Consider the following 25,887-nt stretch of genomic DNA (forward strand, 5'->3'; position numbering starts at 1 on the left):
AGACTTGAAGGAAAATTTACAGCTAAAAAAAAAAAAAAATGTAATGCAAACGAGGTTAACCAGTACAAAAATAGAAATGTGGTAGGAAGAAGACTCAAAGATATAAGACTATTATTTTTTTAATGATCACTGAAAACTAAGCAGAAGATTCAGGTAAATGACCTCTGGTTCAAACTAAAATTTTAAATTTAATGACAATTATTTTTCAAAGAGGGAAGATACCTAAAGAAAGGAGGGACTTTTCCAACATGCTAAGGAAAGGTCAGATGTTAACACTAATTCTCACGAAAGAGAATTCTCAGGGAAGCCAGTTTTCTGGCCCGTAATCATCTCTGGGGAGATTTTTTGTCTTGGGATTTCTCTGAGTGAGCACATCTCCTCAGTGCCACACTCGTCCCAACTGAGGTCTGGAGGAGCCTGGAGGGACCTGTCCGCGACCTACCGTGAGTGCCTGGATCTCCTCTTCCGCTTCCGCTGTTGTCTCTTCCAGTTCCGTCTTGGCCTGGCGCAGCTGGCTCTCCAGGGCTGCCCGGGCCGCCTGCAGGGCCGTCAGCTGGGACTCGCGCTCCTGCAGCGAGAGCTGCAGCTCTGTGAGCTGGCGCTTTAGCTCCAGCTTCTGCTCCTCGTGCTCTAGACTGACCTGAGAGGGGCAGGAAGAGACACACACAAATGCTCAGTGGACCCCAGCTGGAGACAATGCAGCTCACTAGTCGGATGAGCTAACCCTGGCTAGCAGAGACACAACAGGCTGTTCAACTCACATCTTCAGTGTGATCATGGATTCAAACTCCCACCGCCCGGCTGCGACGGAGAAAAGCGGATCTGCTGTAAAACTGATCTGACTTTAGAAGTCTCAGAAATGACCCGGAGCAAGAACGTGTAAGAGAATGGCTGTACAAACCAAACTTTCAAAGGTCTGGGGAGGCTTCAAAGGAAAAACCACCCAAGATTCCCGAGTGAAAATTGTGCCAATTATTCTTATTAGAAAAGCATTTAAAAGTAAATAGCTATAAATGACATCATATTGGTAACAGGGACCTCTTTACGATTGGGATGAAAATTCTAATTTATTTTAAATGTTCCTGCTCTGGAGTGCCCGGGTGGCTCAGTTGGTTAAGCATCTGACTCTTGGATCATATGATCTCATGGGTCATAGGATCTAACCCTGGGTCAGGCCCTGTGCTCAATGGGGAATCTCATTGAAGATTCTCTTCTTTTGCCCCTCTCCTTGAGCATGCACTCCTCTCTTTCTCTCTCTCTGTGTCAAATAAATCTTTAAATACATACGTACATATATACTCCTGCTCTGATTTGTTCTAATTAGGTAGCCCACATTAATGTCACATTATGAAGGAATCATTCTTCCCTCCATCTGCCCATCTGTCCTTCTATCTACTCAATGTTTCATCCATTCAAGAAAAATGTACTCAGCAACTTCCATATAAAAAGGAATTTGAAGATGAAAGTTTCTGCCCTTGAGCTGAGGAAAAGTGAAAACCAACCATTACCGTATACATGGTCAAGTGTAAGAGTCAGAAAATGTGGGGATGTAGAGGGAAGACGGTGGAGGGTAAAGGCGGAACAACACTGCATGTGTTTACTGAAGAATTTCTAGGAGCCAAACCAGCAAATAGGAAAGAAAATTCCAAGCAGAGGAACTAAGACATCCAAAGGCATGGAGATGAGGGAGACCCTGTTGACGAACCAACACTGACAAGGCTGTTCTGGCCACTGGACTCTGTGCCAGTCATTGGGGATGTCAAGCAAATAAGAAGTACCTGCTGCCCTCAGGAAGCTCACTGTCGAACAGGGGCTGCCGACAGGTACACAACGTGATGACCTAAATACACAAGGCCCTGGGGACACAAATGAAATGTTCCATCCCATTTTGGAGGGTCAGAGAAGGGTCCCTGGAAAAGGTGACACCCAAGTCCCAAAAGCTATAAGGGTGAAGAGAACAAGGACTTATAAAAGACAAAAGATTAAGCCTAGAGAACCAACAGGATTTGGGATTAATTTGAGGTGGGGCAAGAGACAAAGGACAGAAGGTGACACCTGAGCTTCTGGCCGGGCGAACTGCGCAGGGAGACCTCTGCCATGCCAGGAAACACGAGAGGAAGAGCCAGTGTAAGAAGAAAGGTAGGAAATTCCTGCTGACGTACTGAACTTGAGCAGCAAGGGAGACATCCAGGTGGAGGTATCTAATGTCTACTAGGACAATGGGTCAGGACCCATGAGAAAGGTCTGGGCTGGCAATCTCTGGGAGCCCTTGGCCAATCAGTGGCAGGTGAAGCCAAGACTGAGCTCTCCCACTAGCGACAATGGCGGCGACACAACAGCTGCCAAGGCAGTCCTCGCTCCCAAGGCGCCAGGCACTCTTTCAGCTCATTCCACCTTCATAACAAGACAGAGAGGGAGGCGCCACTGTCGCTGCCACCCTACACAGTGGCACGCTGTGGCACCAACAGGGTACATGACTGAGCAAATGTCACACAGCTCCACGGTGGCAGGGCTGGCTTCGAACCCAGGAAATCCAGCTTGAGAGTCCACAGCTTGCTGTTTGTCTTATTAAAATGCCAGCAGTCCGAGCAGGCTGCGACTCTGTCAGTGAGCCAAAAAGCTCCCCTGAGGCCACTTGGCAGAACCAGGGGTGGCAGGGAATGGTGAGTCGTGCAGGGGTGGGCGAGCATGAGGCTGTGCAATGACAGGAGGGCCCCAGAGCCCTGCACCTGCGCAACTCCACACCCCCGGTTAAGGAAGAGCTCACGCTGCACGCACAAGGTACGGAAAGCCTCAAAGGGGAATCAAACCGGAGGCTTGATCCTCTGTCCCCAGTCTCGGGGAGCAGCAGGCAGCAAAGAGAAGGTGGACCTGCCTTGTTATATTTAAAGTTAAGCTCCAGAACTCCCGGGAGTATGACGATCCTGAGCTTCTTACCAGCATTCTAACTCTCTGCCACCTTTCTCGGCAGTGGGGGGGCAAGCTGTATAGATTCAAGGGAAAAAAAAAACAACTTGCTCCCTCAGGGGCATTGCCCAGATGAGCGACAGATGCAGGGCAGGTGCCAAGCTAAGAGAGACATTTGTGGGAAGGGAAGGCCAAACAGCTAGTTGGTGTTCCCACGCTCAAAGAAATCAGTTATTTACACTCACACTCTTAAGGCTGACACTACGGGGAAATGTTGTTAAACTTACTGAACAGTAAAAGTATAGCCTGGATAATAAAACTGAAACCACCACCTAGGGCTTTTGGACAACCCAGAACAGAACCACTGTTGTGGGAGTATGAGAACCACCTGGAGATTTTTCAAAAAGCAGATCCCTGCTCCCCTCATCCCCCCACATCCTAGTTCATTCAAAAACGCTGAGAGAGGAAGAGGCCCAGGAATCCGCCTTTCAACAGATACACGAGATGATCCTAATAGAGGGGTCTATACCTGGACCGGCCCTGAAACACACAAGACAATGCATCTGTTTTGGTTTTTTCCTGTCCTTTGGAGGACTGGCCTCATTTTCACACTCCAGCACAAGAACCACGGGCTAAACTTGGTTTAGCCCTCAGACCTCTGTGTGTTTCAGTCTTTTCCTTTACGAGAGACCATGTGCTCTCTGAAGAATTCTGTCACAAATCCCGGACCAGTTCCCACTAGGCTGCAGGCGCTGTCTTCCCACCTAGCTGTGATGTCACGCTTCCGGCAACCACTCTCCCAATCTCCTCTGTCCAGCCAGCTAACCCTGTGCGCTAGGCGACAGCCCCCAGCATCAAGGATGGGGTCTGTCATCGCCACCACAGAGACAAGCTACTGCCCGGCACACCGCAGGCATTTAATGAATACTCAGTGAGTACACGTTCCGGCACAGCTTCAATCACCCTCAGCGTGTCTGCCACCAAATGTGCAAAACTTTCCTCCCCAAAACTTGGCTACCCTTCCCAGCTTCCTTAAGTCTCTGAAGAGAACCACCTTCCATTAAAACTGTGATTTGTCTCTTCTCTTCCACTAGGAGACCGCTGCCACTGTCAGCAGGCCACCAGATGGTGGATCCCAGGCACTAAAGCCCGAGCATGGACTCGGGCACATGGCCTGCACTAAATCTGGATGAGGGAGGAATCACTCTGCCCCCCTGCAGTTTGACAAAAGCACCGATGCACATAATCCTCCTGTGACCCTCAGAGGGATCTCCCACATCGTGGCCATTTGGCCAATGAGGCAACGGAAGCACGGAGAGATGGTAGGCTGCCCAAGGTCATGGAGCTCGCAAGAATCAGAAGTGGAATCCTCCCCCAGATCAGGGTGGCCCGGTCTGCACACTTCACCACCATGCACAGTGCCTCTTGGGTATATGCTGACGGACGCTTGACACCTGGCAGGTTTCGGGGCCCCCGACCCCCAGTGAATCCTCCTGGGCGAGGGCCCCTCACTCTCACCTCCCTCAACCTTGTCTCCAGCTCCAGCAGCCGATTCTTGTCACTGTGGTCTTGGTGGCTGATTTTCTCCAGCTGCTCCTCCAGCTTTCGGTTCTGGGCCTCCAGCTTCCCTGCCTGTGTCTCCAGGTAGAACTTCTGTTGCCTGAGTTCTGAAATCATCTCTTCCTGGGCCTTCCTGGTGGGGGTGGTGGAGGAGCCAAGCAAAAATCACAGTCTCATTAGAGGTGAGCACGTGCCCTCAGCGGGCCGGACAGGAACAGAGTGAGAGGAGTGTCTCTGTTAGCAGGCATGGCCATTCCCAGGTGGGCTCTGTCCTGATCTGGCCTCGTGTGCCTGATCCCAGCATGGGGACCTGGAACCCATGTAGCCCTCACTGTTCAGAGGCCCTCCTCTATGGGATTCAGGAAGGTCAAGGGGAATGCAAGAGACAATAACATTTCCTTCCTAAGGTAGACCCCCCCCCCTTTCTTTGAGCCTGTCTAGGGGCAGAAAGGGGCCTCTACAGAGTACAAGAGTGCCCCAACCGCTCACGGAGTTGGTTCCCCGGGGAAAAAAAGGGCAATGAGGGGAAGAAATGCTGTTCCTTCTACTTCTCCATAGACCTTGCTCCAAGCCCCACCAGACTGCTCACAAGTATCAGAAACTGGAAAAGACTCAAAGACCAAAAAGCGGCCCACTGAGTTGGTTTAAGTAAAAATGGGAAGGTTTTAGAAGATCTCTGAAGAGAGGTACCTAATTTGAGGGTGGGGGGGATTCCCAGAGATGGTAATTCTTTGGGGGAGAAGATTAAGACACAAGCACTCCTGGAACACAGGGAGCCCTTACAAACCTCATGTCCCTGGGCCTAACTTAACAACAGCAGGACGGAGGAGGGTCAACCAGACATACACAAGATCACCTCTGGCTAATCATGGGAGGCAAGTCTGGGGAACAAGGCCCGCAGCTCTCCAAAAGCGAACTATAAATAGCCCTCATTAGAGAGAGCAAAGCACTCTGTCATCTGATGGCAATTGGAAGCATTTGAGAAAACCTAGCTCCAAAGAAAGGGCATGACAGAATGAGACCACTTAAGAGAGGGCAAAATTACACAGGTAGAACAGGGTTCTGGAACAAACTACAGAAGTAATTAAATCTGCTCCGGCTTCATCAGACAGAAGAACGAAATTTCTGCCCCCAGAGAGAAGACCGATGTGTAATCATGCACGCAGATGGCACGTGAGTACTTACATGTTCCTCTGGGTGAAAAGACTGCTGTTCGCCGCAAGTTTGTTGGCTTCTGAGAGTTCCACAATCCTCTGTTCCAGGGATCTGATCTTGGAATCCATAGCATTGATCATCTGAAACACAGGGAGGGCCTTTGAAATCTCACACACAGACGGTTTTACCAGAAGGAGAGTAATGGGGGCCGTGGGGCCAGGGTCAAAGGCTCCCCTTGAAATTCAGGCTGTCTGACTAGAGGTACCAGGGGAGTCAACTGCTCTGTAGCCTGAGGGTCACAGGCCTTACTGCCCAGACTGTGGTGCTCAGTAGTTTCTCAGAGATTACACATCCCCACGCTACCTAAGTGGCCTGCGTGGAAACCACACAGAAGCACCAACTTAGGAACTGGACATTCTGTGAGTAAGCAGGCCTGCGTCACGTGCATGTGGCCTGGGCCTGCCTGAGCCTCTAACTTGAATCTGCTAACTTCTGTTTCTCATCACCCGTGGGGCTCTCATTTCACTACTGTCCTAGATTCTCTACATCAAAGTTTTCTCAACCTAATATATTATAAGAATCGGGGAGGAATGGGGGGGAGGTGCTGTGCTGATTAAAAGTTCTAACTTCCTAGGACCCTCCCTTTGAGATTCTGAGGCTCAGAGTCCCTGTGGGGTCCGAGACTAGGGGTGGATGAATGAAAATCCCAGGTGAACCTTATGAGCAGAAAGTTCCTGAAACCCGGGCCTACCCAGGTGAGAAAGGCAAGAGCGCAGAGAAAGGAGGCCTGTAAGAAAGATGTAGAGCCACTGGCCGACTTGTCAGGTGGCATTGTGAAGGGCAACGCTGATGACAGACCAGCATGAGTCCTTAAAGAAGAGCACGAAAGGCAAAGTCGGCCACCCTGAGCCACCACCCCTGCTGATTTTTTTTTTTTTTTTTTTTAAAGATTTTATTTATTTATTTGACAGACAGAGATCACAAGTAGGCAGAGAGGCAGGCAGAGAGAGAGGAGGAAGCAGGCTCCCTGCTGAGCAGAGAGCCCGATGCGGGGCTCGATCCCAGGACGCTGAGATCATGACCCGAGCCGAAGGCAGCGGCTTAACCCACTGAGCCACCCAGGCGCCCCGCCCCTGCTGATTTTAGGAGATGAGGAGTTGCAGAGGGCTTGCTATAGGCAACAAACTCCACAGGATTAAACAGGAAGAATAATTCATCAGCAGGAATGGACTCTCCTTGGGTGTGTGATTCTGGGCACGTTTCACAAGCCCTCCTTGGACAACTGGCTTTGCGATTCCTTATACCTACCGCCTTCTGCTCACTGAGAATTTTGCCCTTCTCGTGGGCCTCCTCTTCGTGTCTCTGCATCAGATTCTCCAGAGTCTCTTTATCGGCCAGGTCTTTCTTTATCTGGTTGTCCAACACCTATGAGAAACAAAAAAAGTTACTGTCCTGAGTAGCAAAGCTGAGCAGGGAAGGCTAACTGGGGGTTTTTGGAAAAAGCAGGAGAAGCAGTGAAGAGGCCAAGAAAAGTCTGGGGCAAAGAGAGGGACTGGGAATCTGCTTATGAGCCAGGACAAAGGCAAGAAATCAAGCATGACCATCAAATGGCATGGAACCAGAGGACTTGAACTAAGAACTTATTTTAAAATCAGCAGCCAAAAAGACTCAAGAGGTATATATCCTCAGTGGAAGTAGACTCCAGAATGAGAGAAAAAAGATCTGTCTCGAGATCTTACAATGTACAGATGTTACCTGGGGACAACTTTCTTGTAGTCAATGCACCAGTTTTCAGAACCCTGCTCACTCTTAATCTGTACAGAATTAATCTAGATATTTCTAAGGCTGTGTACGGAGGGACAGAAAGCTGAAGACCGAGGACGTCTGTGCAACCAAGGCTGATGTTCAGAAACAGACAGGGACGAGAGGATTCGGCCCACCAATAAAGTAGGTGGAGAGTCAATAGTTTGAAAAAACAACATAAAAGAGAGAGAGAGAGAGAGAAAGTGCCCTTTTCCTCCTCCGTTCTTTCCTCTGATCCAGCTGGGAAACCAAAAAAAAAAGGCACTGGAGAGAGAAACCTTCTCCCAGGGGAAGAGAAATCATGTGTTCTCGGGGCTGAGAACACCACTGCAAGCACCTACTGTTCCCAAGGGGAAAAAATAAAACAGTAATGGTGTCACCAACCACCAGCTTGATCTAATGTTCTGCGAGGCACACACAGCCCTCCCAGCTGCCAAAACAACAAGTAAGAAAGACAGACAGGGGGAGAAAAGGAAGACAACATCATAACTTGCCCGAGTCTTTGACCACAGACCTGTGTTTCTCATCACAGAGAATCTACTCTGCCTTCTCTGAATGGCACCAGCTGCTTCCGATACTGGGAAGATGCTGAAAGAATTGGGGTCACAGAGGGGACTGAAATCTGCCTTTCCCACAATGTCTATTGTGAAGGGACCTTCGTGGCTCATGGGAACATGAGCTCCTAAAAGGAGCCAGTCAGCAGGGAGGGGGTTCACATGAGAGAGAGAGGAAAGAACAGATTTCAAAGAGGGCTTTAAACTAGAACTGACTGATGAAAAAAAATAGATTGAGAGTCTGTGGAGAACAAAAGGTGGAGGACAGGTCAAGGGAGGAGGGGAGAAGCTCAATGGGATAAGTGGCCTATTCTCTAGGATGTTGGGGCGTGATTCTAAAATTACGAACAAGGAAAGGGCAGAATCTAGGGTATGACCATGATTATTACTAAAATGGCCTTAGGGAGGCTGGAACAGGAAGCACAAGGCAGGACAGGTTCAAAAGCAATGGTTTCATAAAGATTCCAGTAGGGAAGACGGAAGAAAACAAGGCTTTCCGTGGCATTCCCTAGGATCTATAAAACAAAGTTCTTTCCATCTAGAAGGTTATGGAGACCACACAGTACCTGGACCAGGTACGCTCCTTTTTATGGGGTGCTAAAGCAACGAAGCACATTTTCAGGGTGACTCGTGCTCAAAATAAAACCTCAACTTTGGGCTGTGATGGATACCAACAGGAGTTAGAGAGGAACAGACCTCTATCAACAACACACACACCTCCGCGTTGATAGGGCTCAACTGGCAGAAGGACGAACGAGAAGATGCATGAGAGGGACGCAAGGAACTGGAAATGAGAGAGCCACTTAGACATTTATATACCAATTTAAGATGGAACACAGCTTATGGACAGGAAAGTCAATATATTCACCCAAATTACAGAATAAATTTTATGCATGGCTATTTTCATCATGCAAGTGGACTACTGCATATATTCTTGTAACATTCTGGAAGTCGGTTTATTCTAAAGATCAAAGTTGGGAAGCCAGTAAGAATTCAAAGGATCAGTATAAAAAGTTTAAAAATATACTGAGTAGGGGGTCACACTACAACACTTTGAAGTCACTTCTGGGTTATTTTTCTGTTTTTTTTGTTTTTTGTTTTTTGTTTTTGTTTAATGAAAAATAATCAGAAGTAACACCAGGGGTCAAAAACAAAACAAATTTAAAAACCCTACAAAGGTCCCAGGGGAGTGATGATCATAATGCTGTGTGGGCATATATATGTTTGGTTCTCTAAAAAAGGAACAGAGGAAACCAAAAAAATCTATAACAGGATAATCACAAAAATTAAAAGCCTCCTATTAATATTTAGGGGAAGGGGAAGACATACTTAAGATGTAATCACCAATGTCTGACTCTTGGGAACAAGAGAATTGATTAAAGGCTTGGCCCAAAGTCATAATGAAAATGTGATGGATTTTAAAAGGAAATAGATAAGTTGGCATTTTTTCTGATCATTGAATTTATTAATAATAACTGAATTGAAACAATTTTAATTATTGAAGGAATTTCAATAATTGGAATAATAACCGAATTTAGTATTTTATACAGTGGGCTAGATTATTTAGGCCAGTCTTTCTATGGAAAATGATTTAAAATGTTAGATAAAACACAGAAAACATTTTTCCCAAAATTGGCAAGACAGTAAGAAATTAGAGACAGGGGGTGCCTGGGTGACTCAGTCATTAAGCTTCTGCCTTTGGCTCAGGTCATGATCCTAGCATCCTGGGATCAAGCCCCACATCAGGCTCTCTGCTCAGCTGGAAGCCTGCTTCTCCTTCTCCAGCTTCCCCTGCTTGTATTCCCTCTCTCATGGTCTCTCTCTCTCTCTGTGTCAAATAAATAAATAAAATCTTTAAAAAGAAAGAAAGAAAGGAAGGAAGGAAGAGAAAGAAAGAAAGAAAGAAAGAAAGAAAGAAAGAAAGAAAGAAAGAAAGAAATTAGAGACTAAAATTCTAAGTGAAAGCAGAAACCTAGAGAGTTTAGATGGGCATAAAACTGTTTTTAACTTGAGGTATTTGCTGAACCAAATAAACTTGAACTTCACTTTTAATAGCTGTAAAGGGTAAGAAGAGAGAGAAGTCTAAGCCCAGGGCCACCCTCAAAGGGGGCACATATTTCCATTCAAAGCCTCAAAGAATTCCCAACAATAATTTTCTAAGGAAAATGAGCAACTGGCCAAGCACACAAGAAGACAGCCACCATGAAAAACAAGAAAGAGAAACAACAGAGCAGAATCAGACCTTCGTACATCAGATACTGGAATTATCAAATAAAGAATATAAAACAACCATGCTGATGTGTTTAAAGAAGTAAGAAAAGCTTAAAAATGAATGCAGGGAATAGAAAATTATTGTCTTACATAATCTAGTAAACTTGGGAAGGAGCCAAATAAAATGTCTAGAAATCAAAAATACAGTAACTGAAATTTAAAACTCAGTGGATGGGTTTAATAGCAGATTTGACAGGTAAGAATTAGTAAAGTAGAAAACCATCCAGAACTTACCCCCAATGTGCATCGAGAGATAAAGAAATGGAAACTATGAAAACAAAAAATCATATGTGAAGCCCATTCAAACTCTCAAAAAGAAAGAAGGAAGGAGAAGGGACAATATTTGAGATACAGTGACCAATAATTATCCAGAACTGATAAAAGATACTAATATATTTTAAAGTCCTATCCAAGCAAGATAAATAATCAATCTGCATTTAGATATATCACAGTAAAATTTTGGAAAATTAAAGACTGGGCAAAATTTTAAAAGCAGCCAAACAAAAAAAGAGCAATGACTGTCAAAGAAAGCAAAGGTTCAACTGACAGCTAACTTCTCATTAGAAATAATAAGTCAAAAGACAATGGAGTGACACCTTCAAAGGGTGTCCTAAAAAGTAAGTGCCAACCCAGAATTTTATTCCCAGGCAGAACATCTTTCAAGAATGAGTATGAAAAAAATATACTTTTAGACCCGCAGAACCGGGACCTTGTCACCAGCAGGTCTTCGCTAAAGAAAGTCCTCAAGGATAGACTTTAAACCAAAGGAAAAGGTTCAGGTCTGAGATGCAGAAAGGAAATTAAAGCAAAGAATGGTGAGTCTGTGGCTAACTTGAAATTATCATGGACTGAATGACAGTGGGGTGAAAAACACATTAAAAATAGAACAGAGATTACTAATTAAAATATATATGTATGTCTTTTTGAATATCCCCCACATGGGTTAATATCTCAACACCTCCCACCATGGCCTGAGGACAGCATTTACCCCAAACAGGCATTGGGTCTAGCAAGAAGGAGCCCAAAGTGTCCCGGAAGAGAGAGAAGCTAGGTCATGCCAGAGGGAGAATGCCAAAGAAAATCAGAAAGTGTGTTTACTTTAATTTTTTCCTCGTAGTGCTGTTCTTTCTGTTTCAGGTGCACCTCTAGGTGCTGGGCGGAGACCTGGGCCTCGCGGTGCTTCTCCTCCAGCTCCTGGACACAAAGGAACAGACGGTCAGGTATGCAGAGGGAAAGACATAGTTCAAGTGTGTTCGACATTCACGGGAAACATGACTTTGGCACTGGCACCACAAGCAACAGGCACATGTTCCTTCATGACTAGCCCTAAGGCTCTTGGGAAGGAAACCACCACCGATCCTTGGCCCTGGGGTTTCCGGGTCCAAGTATTCAAACACATACACACACAGCTGGGGGGCTGGGATCAGAACGCTGTCAGTGTGACAGGTCAAACAAAGGCACATCTTCATCTGTGCACAGAGAATGGACAGTCACAAGGCAACATTTGAAAGTTTAGTGCAGCACAAAGCCCCTGTCCACTGCCTTGAGCCTCAGGCCATTTTCACTGTCATAACAGCCTTAAATGAAAATAAGTAATTTCAATTTCTTTTAAACTGCAAGTTATTTTATTATGATAAAAAAAAAATTTGTATTTTCCTGATTAGCAACATGATTGCTCACCCTAGCAATGGAAAGTAAAGAAATGTTACAATTCAAACACTTTGAGGGTTGAATGATTTTTGTTTTAACTGACTAGTATGTGGAGAAAGTGAGTATCTGGAGATGCTCCTATGGTATCATGTTTATAGGCTACAGTGCTAATAGGAGCAAAGTAGAACATAAAATACACTGATAATAATGACCCAAATATGTATGCATATATATTAAAGATGGGAAGAGAATTTGGAGTGATATAAAGTGATATAAATAGTTCAGATGTAATATTCCCTTCGTTCTAAGATTTCTGCTTTTAAACAAAATCGTTATTCATTTGAAAATTATACCAATTCATTTGCCGATGGATTATAAACTGATCTTATAAAAGGCAGCATTCAATCTACTGAAACATTCTCTAAATGCAGATCTCTGCATCCACATTAATTCTTATGAATCTGGACCCATTAGTTAATTACTAATATCAAAAGTCATTATCCCAAGTTTTCATCTCTTCACAGTTGTGAAATTTTTCCTTCAAGTGGAAGTAATTATGAAAATTTTGAAGAATAAGGAAATTATACAGGATATGTCGTTAAAACGGGGGAAAAATAGTTTCAGATTCACATGCACATAAAATGTTACTGATTAAGCTTTTGAAATTCTAAAGCCTACAAGCATTGACTTTGCTTCGGGGGCCAGTAAAGTGTTCAATTTTAAGACCAGGTGCACAAGATCTATTGCAGTCTAACAGATGTGATCTTGAAACGTTGAATGTAAACAGGATTTTAATTAATAAAAACATACTTTAAGGGCTTTATGTGCACTAAAGGATCTCCTGCAATGACTTCTTTCATTAAAGCAAAAGACTTTGCCATAATGAGAATGCCAATTACCTGTTTTGAAAAGGTCTTATCAGAATAGCAAATATTTTAAAGCAAATGACATTTTGGGATCTGTTTCCAAGCACCATCATCATATGGCAGTAGTAAGGACCCCCTTCTGCCCACGTCCTGGGTACTTCACAGTCTAAGCACAGGTTTCTTGAACAAAAGGCACTTTCCAATAAAAAAAAAAAGGTAGTCAGGCAGGTGGCAAGATACCCTTCAAACAAAGAAATCTGTTTACTTTTTCTTTAGGTTAGAAATCGCTTGATAATCATCTTGTCTGAGTTTTGGTCCTCCTAATAGAGTACAGGAATGGAAAGCAGAGTCTAAAAACAGGTAAAAAAAAAAAAAAAAAAACTCAGATCCCTGGACCTGATGACTTGAAGACCCAATTTCTGGTCTATATGTGAATGGAAGTTAACAACACAGAATCCAAGAAGGGAGAATGCTCTACTCCTACATTTTAATTGCAAGCAAATCTTTGGAAAAGCAGATATTCTAAATCTGACTTCTTGGTGGTTTGGCATTTTTTGTTGTTGTTGTCATTTTTGTAAAACATTATCTTTTCTCTATGTATCGGATCAAACTCTTCAGTCCTGTTATGCAAACATGGTTCTTCACTGCTACATTTCCAGCTCCTAGAACAGTGCTTGGCACATAGTAGAAGCTCATTAAATATTTGTTGAATGAATGAATGAACACATCACCATTAAACAGAGAAACACTTTGCAACCACAAGAGACTTAACCACTTCGTTTGCACCAAGCAAGGGACAGCGGTGGTGTGATCTCAGTAGGATCTAATTTTACTCATGGTAAAATTCACACACTTGACAGTCGCCAAGAGAAACTTTGATGATGGAACAAGAGAACAGAAAGGGTAGACTAACAGTCACATTTGCCTTTGTGTGCAGACGTATATACAAAGACTGTGTTAAAGCAAAACAATTCAACCAATTTCTCTTTCACCTGTTCACTCAAGAGCATCCATATCTTCGTGAATATATGCAAACACAGGTAAAGTTTTGAAGGGTTTGGGGGTTTTGGTGGGTTTTTTTGGGGGGGATTGGTATTAAGGATAGGTCTGTAAGTTGGCCATTCTTGAGTTCATATAGTCGCAGGTGACCCACTTCCCAGAAGTGATACAGAGAGACACAGAGAGAGATGCACCGGCCTGCGCACCACCTCGCCTCCTTACAGTGGAAAGGAACAATCGACCACTCCAGGGTCTCTCCTAGGGGCAGGGAGAAGGGGGCTATGAAAAGATTCCATGTCATCGCTAAGACTCCCACGCGTGGCACACATTCCTGGCTTTGGGACTGAGATCCAAGGACAGTCCTTTAAAAGTTCACCTGCCTAGGACAAAAACCTCACCACATCCGCAAGTAGCACCCAAGCCGGGCTTCCTTGATGAAGTTAATTTGGTCACCAGAGCCGAAAACAGAATCATGAGGCTTTACAAACCTAAAAAAAGACTTGCTACATCTAAGGAAATTAAGGGGGGGAAATAATACTAATAACCAACTGTAGCAGAGAGAGTGAGTGGGTGAACGCAGATCTATGACAAATACTACTCTGAGAAAAACAGCCCTGCGTGACTAATTTCTGTCTTCTCCAAAAGCAAAAATCTGGGTTTGGGTTTTAAAGGTCTAAAGCCCCACCGTTTTGCAAATTGCCATCGAAACGTTAACAGCCATACAAAACTCTGCCAATAGAAGTACATCAGTGCTCCTGTAAATATGTATTGGAAATGACAGAGGATGCACGTTCATGTTTTAAAATGTCAGGCGGTAGCAAACAGAGCGGAAAAGTAATATTTACGGATCTGTTACCGGTGCCGAGACGTCCAACATTTGGTTACTCGTGCTATCCTAGCATGGGGCCGACACTGAAGCTTCTCTCCACTCACCTACTCGGTGATACCTCCCCTGGGTGACGGCGTTCCGTTCCTCTTTTCACCCCCTTCCCTCTGTGACCTCTAACCTGTTGTCTTTTAACTTTTCAGCTTTTGTTCCTGCTCACCAGAATTTTATCAGCCATCTGCTGGATCTGTTGGGATTTTGTCTGGATGTCATCCTTCAGTCTGTTTTCTCTACGCTCCATGGTCTCTAGCCTCTTTACCTTGTTCTCCAGAGAATGGCGGCGTTCCTGTAGATCATGAATCAATCAGAGAGTTTTAATGGAGTAACTGCTATGGGCACAGCGCCTGCACCAAGGGAGAGTGCCCTCGAGAAGCATACGCGCAAGGCAGGAAGAGAAGTCTTGGGCACCCGAAGCAACGGTGAGGAAAAGAAGATTCTAGAATCCAAGTACTTGGTTGTGTTGGGTTACAAGAGTGCATTCATTCATTCAAATATTTACCAAGCACCTACTATCTGCAAAGTATCACACTAGGCATCACGGAAAATACGGAGAGGGAGCCGACAGAATTCCTGCCCTTGGGAAAGATAAGACAAACACAAAGAAACATAATAGAGGTTAAGATGGGTAAGGGCCATACAGAAAATCGGGTTCAGAGGGCGGTGGGAGGTTGCAGGCGGGAGAAAGTCCTTTTCGCCGAAGGAGCCAAAGGGAGAAGTCACCGAGATGTGAGCTTTGGAGAGTGCTGGGATACCCAGGCTGGACTGGGGAGGGCAGGAGGGGAGGGTGGAAGGCCCTTCAGACAAAGGCCGATGCATTAGCACAAATATGGAGGCGGTAGGGAGCTGGCAGGGAGCCGGTGAGGCCGCAGGAGAAGCCTCCAGCCGCTAGAGCACAAGATGAGTTAGGGGACAGAGGAGAGAAGGTAAAAGGGAGCACTAGTGGGTCAAATGGCGCCGAGTTTCACGTACCAAGTTCAGGGGTGCACACAGGACACAGGGAAGCTCTGAAAGCTCTGGGATGGGGCAGGGGGTGCTGATGAGTCTCCGGTTGAGGCCAGTGAGTCTTATGTCAAACGAGCCAGTGGGGAGGAAGGGAAGATGGAAAGTAGAGGGCCCCGAAATGACGAAGTGGGCTCAGCTAAGGGAAGGAAGGCCTGGACTGTGAGGAAGCCCACAGAAATGGCAAGTAGGGGTGAATGGGGGAGACAGTGTGGCTGGATTTATAGGACCGAATGGCAGGGAGCAAGGAGGAAAAGACGATGTCAAGGTTTCAAGCCTGGGGTGACCAGATGAGTGACACTGGTCCTGACTGGCATGAGGAGATTAAGAAGGGAGCCCCACTCATGGGGGAAGATACTGAGTTCACTCTAGATTTGATGCACCCGCCAGCACCAGGGCAGGGGAAGGCAGAGGGCCCGGCAATGTTGGGGGGGGGCAGGGGGAGGGTTAAGTCAACTACGATCTGTTCTCTGTGACAATCACCAAAGTGGTGAGGGAGGTGGAGGGGAGTCGGGGGGAAGTGTTACTTTTTATTCTCTGTTCTTCAGTACTGTTCAAGTTTTCTACAATAAGAAGACACTCATGTGTTTCCTGTATAATTATATCAAATATTTCAGCAACAACAACAACAACAAAGAATTGGAGGGAGAGAAAAGGCCCAAAACACGGGCCCTGGGGGGGCCATCGACACACAGGTAACACCTGAAGCCTTGAAAGGTAATGTTATTAAGTCTGTGGGAAGAGGCAAGGAAAAACAGGGATGCGGAGGGAAGAGAAAGAGAAACTTGAGGGAGAGTGTTACAGTTCACGGACTGAAACGTGAATCCCCTGCAGGTTCCTGAGGCCAGAGGAAAATGAACAGAAAAGCAGTGTTCTTATCAGGACATCTTTCTACTTGAAGCTGCTGTGACCAGTCTTTTCTTCCCCTTTGGGGAAAAACGCTGCCAAGCCTCTCAGGTTCCAAAGGGATTGGCAGAAGGGAAAGCGGATCCGCAGTGTCTTCTTCTCGGCACGGCCCAAAGCTGGTCGGCTGCTCGCGGGCGGCCACGCCGGGACCCAGACTCAGTCCAGCACGGGCTGAGGACCCCTGCTCACCTCGGCCTCCACCAGCTTCTTTTTTATGCCTTCGGAGGAGTCCTCCCGGTTCTGCAGCTTCTCCAGCTCACGCTCGGCCCGCTCCTTGGCCTGGCGGATATTCTGCAGCAGCTCGGTGGCCTCTGTGCTGGCTTTTACAGCCTACCCGGGGCGAAGGAACAGGAGAAAGAGGGCCAAAGTCATTCACATAAAAAGATGCTGGTGATCTCCTCAATGGGAAAAGTCAGGCAATACTGAGTGTATACGTACCAGATCGATTTTCAAAACCCATTCACATTCACTTTATTCTGCATTTCCTCTCCATTACATTAAAGTGCATATATATATGCATACATGTATATATACACACACACACATATACTATATATTATAATATGTATTATATTATATATAATGCATTCTAAATTCAGTGATGTTTATATATATTATATTTAGAATTTAGAATGCATTATATATAATATAGAATTTAAAATGCATTATATATAATACATATTGTAATAATATAATAAATATTATTTATATATGTGTATATATACGTAAACATCACTGAATTTAGAATGCATCGTACAGTTAAAATGGACAGCAGTTTTTCCTTCTTGGGGTGCACAGATAGAGTGTCTAATAATCATTAGTATCTTCGATTCAATGCAACATAGTAAATGCAAACACAAAGGCCTAGCAGGACTTATCTACCCAGGTGTGAATGTATTTACCCTCAGAGCATTAAGTTTCTCCTTGTTTAGGGGCACCCGGGTGGCTCAGTGGGATTAAAGCCTTTGCTTTCGGCTCAAGCCATGATCTCAGGGTCGTGGGATCGAGCCCCGCATCCGGCTCTTGGCTCAGCAGGGAGCCTGCTTCTCCCTCTCTCTCTGTCCGCCTCTCTGCCTACTTGTGATCTCTGTCTGTCAAATAAATAAATAAAATTTTTTTAAAAAGTTTCTCCTTATTTAATTATCTCATTTGCTGACTTTCCTACAGGGAATCTGTACTACTTTTATTAAAAAACAGGATAAAAACTGTAAGCTTTTCTTCAACCTACCAAAGTCTGTAACAACCATAGAGTTCACTGGTAATTCACAAATCTCTGCTTAAAAAGAAAACAAAAGAAAAAGCTACACCTTTTGAAGTTAATTTTCGTTTGGATCCTAATGACACTGCTGCTCTTACAGCATCATAGCACAGATCTGAGAGTAAGAAACCAACAGTCTCACACTTACTGGCTTTGAATTATAATTTTAAAAAGTCGAACTTCAAGAAAACTTCATCTTTGAGACTAGCACTGTCCAACATGGGAGCCACTGGCCCCAGGGAGCACTTGCAATGTGACTGGAAAATTTATTTTTAAGGTAACTTATGTTTGATTCGTTTAAAAACTGAAAGAGTATAAATGTTTTAATATCAGATACATGCTGCAATGGTATTTTGGCTCTATCGAATTAAATAGACTGCATTATTCAAATAAAATCACCTGTTTCTTTCTGCCTGTTTAAGGTGGCTACTAGAAGATTTAAAATTACACCAGTAGCTGACACTCGTGGCTTGCATCATACTTCTGATGGAGAACACAGTTCTAGATAGAAACAGGTATCCTTATACAAACATCTAGCTGAAAGAGGGCTAAGAAGGCTTTCATTGGCCATCTCCAGGACAGGTGAGAAGGAGGCAGAGGACTGGATGACAATCAAAATGTAGTCTATCCACACAACGGAATATCACACAGTCTCTAAAGAGAAGGAAACTCTGCCCCACGGTACAATGTGGAGGAACCTCTAGGACATGATGCGAAACGAAATGAGGCAGTCACGGAAGACCTAATGCTCTATGACGCTACTCCTCAGAAGGCTCTAGAGCAGCCCAAATCACAGAAAGAGAACGAAGAACGGTGGTTGGCCAAGGGCTAGGGGGAGGGAGGAAGGAGAATCAGCAGGTCAAGGGTTTCACCTTTGCCAGATGAAAAGGTTCTAGAGATCCACTGCGCAGCAACGTGAATACATTTAACACGACCAAACTCTATCCTTAAAATGGTTAAAATGGCCAGGGTGCCTTGGTGGCTCAGTTGGTTAAGCATCCGACTCTTGGTTTCAGCTCAGATCATAACCTCATGGGTCCTGAGATCGAGCCCCTAGTCAGGATCCATGCTCAGCAGGAGTCTGCTTAAAAATTATCTTCCTCTGCCCCTCCCCCAACTTGCATGCACAGCACAGATGCACACGCTATTTCTCTCTCAAATAAATAGATAACTCTTTAAAAAAAAAAAATGGTTAGGATAGTAAATTTAATGTTGTGTGTTTTTCACCACAACTTTAAAACAACAACTACAACAAAAAAGAGTACGAAGAGGCTCTATTAAACCAGGCTAGGAAACACAGGGCCGTCTTTGCTGGGACAGGCATATCTCAGAACCATGGCCGTTCTGGGCCATGCATTAGCATTTCCAGAGTTCAGCCAACGGGAGGGTCATTAGCCCCAACTATACAGGATGCCTTAAAACAAACCCACCCCCTCCCCCACCTGGAGATGACTCCCCAGCTCCCCCAGTCTTCGGGTGGACAGTTTCACACTGAAAGCCATCTGGGCCATGAACAACACCTGCTTCTCTTACAAATGTGCAAAACAGGGAGCCTGGCCCTCTGAAGGGAGAGAAGCTGGCCTCTTGGCCTCATGGGTTCTGTCATAGTATAATTAGAACTTTTACTTGAGAGTCTCACGCAGCTTGGGTTTTTAAAAATAAACACAGCTGACATGTGTCAAAAAGAAAAACTATATTCAGAACTCTGATATTTTCAGGTAATAGCTCACTCCCCCTTCATTTTCCTCGGTGCAGGCTGACTAATTCTGTCTTTTTCATCTTTTGGGCTCCAGGACAAGGCAAAGAAAAGTATTTGGAAATGAGGGGTAAGTTCCCAAAAAAATCACCTCGGGCTTACCTTTTCCAGCTTCTCTTGGAGCTCCTGAATTTTGAGCTGTTGCTCAGCATTGATCTATAATTAAAATTCCAGGAAATAAAGCAAAAAATAAGGTGGCATGAATGGCTGGCTACATTTACTGCAGTGCTATTGTCTGAAGGTTTCTATGGGGTCTTTCTGTTCTGTTTTCCAGCCCCCACTAATGGAGAGAAAGAATAGAGACCTATCAGAGAAATCTTTGAATGTCCCCATGAAAATCTCCATGCTACTTTCCTAGAACCAATAATACAGAAAGGGCAAGAGAATCAACATTGCCCAGTGTCTTAAGATTATAGAAATTTTCACCTATGTTTTATTAGGTGTCTCGGTTTGTATGTTACTGTGATCAGACATGATAAAAAATGAGGTATCTTTCATCCCTATAACAACAGTTAAAGCTAAATGTGGTTGCCCAAAGATTGACAGTCAAAATAAACCTGCTAGAGTTCTCTATCCATTGCAAGAGTATTGTTAACCAATGTCTGGCAGTGTAGAGTAACATTTAAAAGATTATCAGGCCTCTGCATGGCTCAGTCAGTTGAGTGTCCTACTCTTGATTTCGGCTCATGATCGGTTCTGAGATGGAGCCTTGAGTTTGGTCTCTACACAGTCCGAGTCAGCCTGTCCCTCTCCCTCTGCTCCTCTGCCCCAGCCCACCCCCATTCCCATATGTGTGAGCTCTCTCTCTCAAATAAATAAAATCTTAAAAAAAAAAAAGTTTACAGATTGTCTACCAAATATAGCAGGACCAGTAATGGAAAATACCTTCTCCAGTTTGGAATAATCCCCCACTTCAGGCTTCCCTTGATCCTTAGCCTGTAATTTAAGAGATAAAACATATTTTCTTGATATCTACAGCCAAATGATGATGATGATGATAATAATAATAATAATAATAATAACTACATTATCTTCTATTAAAAAAAAAAAAAAAAAAAGACCAGGAGCTTTGCAGAGTACTCCCTTATTCCCCAAACATACACTCATTAAGCTAGTATTCCCTTGATTCTTACTAAGATCAGCCAGGAGTTCTACCCCAAAAACAGCCTTCTGAGAGGCGGCTTGGCTACCTTCATTAGTTTATGCTGACATTCTGTCGCTTTCCGCTTGAACTCTTCAGCAGCGAGCCGAGACTCTCTCAACTCCGATTCATAGAGATCACTCCGTCTCCTTGCCGAAACAAGGTCCTCTTCCAACTGATTCATCATCAACCTCATTTCTTCCACTTGAGCCTGGTACTCCTAAAGAGCAGGCAAGGGGAGAAAGGCAAACTTTAGAACTCCTTAAAAAACAATTAAAAAAAAAAATAAAAGGCAAGCAGTGAAGACAGAAGACCATGGACCATGGGAGGGAAGACGCACGTTGAAGACAGATTGGCAGGGTGCGGTCCTAGAGAAGAGATGGGTCAAAATGGACAGAAGAGAGAGGTGTAGGGAGGGTCAGGAGGGAGATAAGTATATTAAGTCTTTAAACTAACTTAATGTAGGTAGGAGCACCTCGTTGGTTCAGTTGGTTGAGTGTCAGACTCTTGGTTTCAGCTCAGGTTATCATCTCAGGATCGTGAGATCGAGTCCTACATCGGGCTCCACACTCAGCATGGAGTCTGCTTGGGATTCTCTCTCGTTCTCTCCCTCACCCTCTACCCCTCCCCTCACGTGCTCTCCTGCTCTCTCAAATAAATCAATAAAAATCTTTAAACTGTTTTAACATAGATCATGTATCATTAGTGACACCATTTGGAACATGTGTACCTGTATCTAATAAGAGCTTTTGAGCAAATAATACCACACAAGCAGCACAGAACCTGAAGGCGTTTGCAACCCAGGAGAGCTTAAAAGGGATGCTCTTTAAACAACCAGGATAAACTGCTTACATGTAGCTTTCTTCCAAGGGTAATCATTTATATAGATTTGTCCTTTAGAAGTCATGTGCTCCTAACACAATTAGACATGGTACTAGTTTTAAAATTAACCTTTCAGATGGCGCAAGGGGGTAATTGGAAATCTCGGTGGAAAGAATCTTGGAAGGTGAAACTCATCATGTCGGTTTCTGACCATTAATTTCTCTGGGACCAAAACTGAATGATGGACTTAACATTGCTCTTGAATGCAAGTCACCCTGAAATTTGGAAGAGTCAGAAATGCTGGCTCTGGTCAAAATAACTTGTGAGCAAAACTCCAGAGAAAGAATTATCTTGTTCCTTCGAGCAAACCTTTAAAGTGATCCAAACAGCCTGACCTTTTCCAAAATGAATTTCTAAAATCAAAACAGAACATTTGAATCGGTTTTTCAAAATTGGATTTACGAAGAGAAATGATTCTGAAAACTTTGGGGCAAAGTATAAAAATATTCTGTTAGCAAAATCAAAAAGCATATGCATATGGGGATTATGAATGAACATGTATCCAATCCAAGGTGACTCAGGGTGGGGTGAAGGAATTAAAATGAAAAGAATAAAGAATTGAGTCAAGACTATCTTTGATATACACAATATACAGTGAAAATCTCTAAGATCTGTTCTCCCAGGAAATCATTAAAGAGGTATCAATTAAGCAAGGACATGTTTTTAACCGGTAAAAATAATAGATTTTTTAAATAATAGGATCTAAAGCAAACCTTTCATCCAACTGTAATAGGCAGTCCCTCAGGAGCACACTAAAGCGGAGGTAATGTTCTTAAAGAAAACTAGATAGTTTTCATGCAAGCACGCCTCTCTGTATAATTGGGAGATGAAAATAATGAGCCCTGAGTGCAGCACGGTCTCATTTCGCTGTGCCCACCCATAAGCATACTATTATTGAAGGTCAGTCCCAGAAGTTGTGGGGCACCAGGCTGTCTGTGGAGTGCACACAAAGTGGCTGATGCTGGGTTCCAGAACCAAAGGTCTTCACAACCTGCTTACAGTTATCTGAACTGAGACAGTGGAACATGAGGCCGGTTATGTGAAATGACGCATCCTTTACTTGAATCCTTTATTTTCTGTCCCTTTTGGCCAGGGTTGGATTATGACTTTTGTGGCTCTGGGCACTGTGCCTCCCTGGATCTCCTCCTCCATTTAAAAAAAAAAAAAAAAGGCATTAAAAATCATATTTTATGGGGCGCCTGGGTGGCTCAGTCCATTAAGCGTCTGCGTTTGGCTCAGGTCATGATCCCAGGGTCCTGGGATCGAGCCCTACATCGGGCTCCCTGCTCAGTGGGGAGCCTGCTGCTCCCTCTGCCCCTCCCCCTGCTCATGCTCATGCTCTCTCAAATAAATAAAATCCTTTTTAAAAACTTATATTTTACAATGGCATTCATATAGAGACAAAAACACGAGTATTATCTGCAAAAACAGTTTCTTTGACCTAAAAGCTCACTGTTTTTCTTCTCACTAAAAACAAGAACAAAAGACGTGTAAGCCTTTTATGGGTGCCTTAAAGTACTGCTGGCTTGCTCACAGGAACAAACCCTAAGCTCCAGAGGAAGCAAAGAGCTGAGAGAAAATCTTGGGCATCTTTTACCCTCAAGCTCCTTTTTCTGTCTGGAATTTCTGTCGGCAAGAGGGAGAGGGGTAAGTGATTTTTGTGTTTTGTCAAGAGCAAGGACAGAGTGTTGTTCTTTCCCCTCAACATTTCTTTTTCCTGAGCTGTCGGCGCCCACGGGGAGGAAGGCCAGAATCAGACAACATCTCTATCAGCCATCTGAGCTCTTAGGGTGCCCAGCTCGCTACAAGCAGCAAAAGGAATTCTACCTCATCTGTTGAGTCACTGTTATAATGCTGCCTCCTTCACGGAAATCCTCTAAATCCAACAGCTGACCAAATCCCTGCTTCAGGAAGAGTATGAGAGAAAATAACTGGGTCTGTTTCCAAGGAGAGCTGAGAGACAGCGGTCGCGTCTTGGCATGGGATGGACTGTCAGTCAGTGCTGAGTGGGATCAAGATGGGGAACCGCAGACACCCTTCAAGGTCTGCCCTAAAGTATGTCTTCTGAATGAAGCCTCAGAGTTTTGTGGGAAGAAAGACATACTCTTACTCCAACAGAAACCCCAAAACGCCAACACCTTCTGCGTTACTCAAACTTCATTTTCCTTCCTGAAGAAGGGTCAAGGTTCATCAGCCATCCTAGTAATGGTATATGAATCGAGCAATCACCTGAGACTCTTAGTTGTTTCTATCATGAACCAAATGCAAACACTCTTTAGGGGGTGGCTAAGCAGAAGCACAATATTCAGAAAATTAAAAAATGAATAGCTGTGCAGAAATTAGCTTTGGAGAGAAAACGTGGGGGGAATAAATGCCAACTCTGGGAGGAGTCGACAAATCGCAAACCGAACCCTAGGAGTCTGCTGAGAAGCAGGAAATGCTTTTTCCTGGACTGCAGACATCCTGGTCTCCCAAAACTCACCAAAAGCCAATTTAATAAATCCGTCTTCCGATGAGAAAGGAAATCAGAAGCGGAGAAGTTTTCTGCCCCGCCCTCCGCCCCGGTGGAACTTTCAGCAGTCATTAAATCTAAAACTCCACATGTATGCCAACTGTGGTAGGAATCATCAAAGACATCTCTTTGAACTCAACCACCAGCATGTACCTTTTCAAAATGTCCTGAAAATTCAGTTTCTATGGAAGTCATGGCCACCAGCTGCTCCCTCTGGTGGCCAAATGCGGCTTTCATTTCCCCCAGGATGTCCCCAAAAGCAAATCTCCAAACACATTGAACTAATGGGAGAAAAAGAATCCTGTCCCTTGAAACTTTCAGGATGAAAACCTATGTTGATAAAAGGTACAATGAGTCAACTGTCAGAGCAGATTTTTCCAATTCTATGTGTAACCTTCAAAAATCTCTAAGATTAATATCCGCGTTCAGAACAGATTGCCAACATTACCTTTGCAGGTTTGTTTATAATGTCTTAGTCAAGCAAGAGGATAGTAACTGATCAGTTTCAAATAGTAAGGTGGTCCACAGATTGTGCCAACAAAAACCCTAAAACATTCATTCTTTCTTTAGGGAAAAGTTAACAGATCAAATGACTTGTAGGAGTCTCCTGCATTAGCCCTCTCACCCTTCCCTCCCCACAATGGCTAAGTCTGTGCTACTCGGGGACAAAAATGTTCATTCCCATCACTGCTTCCATTAGATGTTCTGAAATGAATGAGAGTTGCCAGGCAGCTGATAATTCAGCTCTCCCAATCGTTCACTGCCATCTCTTCATTAAAGTTTCTATTTACAGTTTCTTCAAAGGACCCAAAAAACCCATGCTAAAAAGGAAACAATAAAGCAAAATAAAAATGAACCATCCAGAAAGAAAATCCTTATAGAAAGGAAAAAAAAAAGAGAGAGAGACAGACAGACAGAGAGTAAGTAGGCTTTTTAAACATCTTGATTCTCTTTTCTGAACACTCAGTGGATGGCTTTCTGCACTCAGATTTCCCAGGTTAATTCTGATGTGGCCTTTGCCTCTCAAACGCTTCTTCTCTCCATATATATACAATTTAAACTATGTAACATCCTGGCTTCAAAGTGCCTGGGTGAGTGGGTCAGTAAGTTAAGTCTCTGCCTTTGGCTCAGGCCATGATTCCCAGGGTCCTGGGACGGAGACTCCTCAAGGAGTGTGCCCCTCCTCTCATTCCTGCTCTCTCTAGCTCTCTCTCAAATAAAGAAATAAAATCTTTAAAAAAAAAAAAAAAAGGGTAAGAAAGGAAGAAAAGAAATAACCTGGCCTCCCTCAAATACTTAAAGTGCCCCTGAAAAGCTATAACAATATTAATTTTTTTGATGGTCTAAAGCAGAGATAGGCAAACTTTTTCTGTAAAATGCTAGATAGCAAGTAACTTCTGCTTTGTAGGCCATATGGTCTTTGTCACAACTACCCACCCTTGCCACTGTAGCATGACAAGCAACCATGGACACTACATAAATGAATGGGCATGGCCGTGTTCCAATCAAACTTTATTTATGGATGCTGGAATTTGAATTCTACATAATTTTCACATGTCATGAAATATTCTTCTTCGCTTTTTTCCCCCAACCAGTTAAAAATGCAAAAGCCATTCTTAGCTCATGGCTGTGGAAAACGGGGGGTGAGCCAGATTCGCCCCACAGGCTACAGTTTGGCCACTTTTGTTCTAAAGCTACACCTTTAATTGAAAAGAGTGGCCATGATGGGCTGCAGACTTCAAAAGGAGCTAGAACAAGCACTCCACCATTTATATAAACCGT

The 25,887-nt window shown here is 44.2% G+C and overlaps 1 protein-coding gene across 10 annotated transcripts in view; it reads right to left on the bottom strand.

Moving 5' to 3' along the window:
• The window catches only part of CIT (citron rho-interacting serine/threonine kinase), a 167,727-nt gene that overhangs the window by 58,043 nt on the left and 83,797 nt on the right, over positions 1–25,887 (bottom strand). For 7 of the 10 annotated variants that reach the window (XM_045073762.1, XM_045073766.1, XM_013056605.2 and 4 more), the window contains 10 exons: positions 20,761–20,931; positions 20,456–20,506; positions 19,673–19,726; positions 16,746–16,886; positions 14,812–14,937; positions 11,349–11,444; positions 6,931–7,047; positions 5,653–5,762; positions 4,426–4,600; positions 443–640 (listed from right to left, as the gene is read on the bottom strand). In XM_045073762.1, the coding sequence (XP_044929697.1) occupies positions 443–640; positions 4,426–4,600; positions 5,653–5,762; positions 6,931–7,047; positions 11,349–11,444; positions 14,812–14,937; positions 16,746–16,886; positions 19,673–19,726; positions 20,456–20,506; positions 20,761–20,931 (1,239 nt within the window). The remainder of the gene's footprint in view (positions 1–442; positions 641–4,425; positions 4,601–5,652; positions 5,763–6,930; positions 7,048–11,348; positions 11,445–14,811; positions 14,938–16,745; positions 16,887–19,672; positions 19,727–20,455; positions 20,507–20,760; positions 20,932–25,887) is intronic. The other 3 variants (XM_045073767.1, XM_013056602.2, XM_013056608.2) reach the window with 1 other exon arrangement.

This window comes from Mustela putorius, unplaced genomic scaffold (assembly GCF_011764305.1).
Source record: "Mustela putorius furo isolate JIRA1106 unplaced genomic scaffold, ASM1176430v1.1 tig00537248_pilon_pilon_pilon, whole genome shotgun sequence".
NCBI classification, from domain to species: Eukaryota; Metazoa; Chordata; class Mammalia; order Carnivora; family Mustelidae; genus Mustela; species Mustela putorius.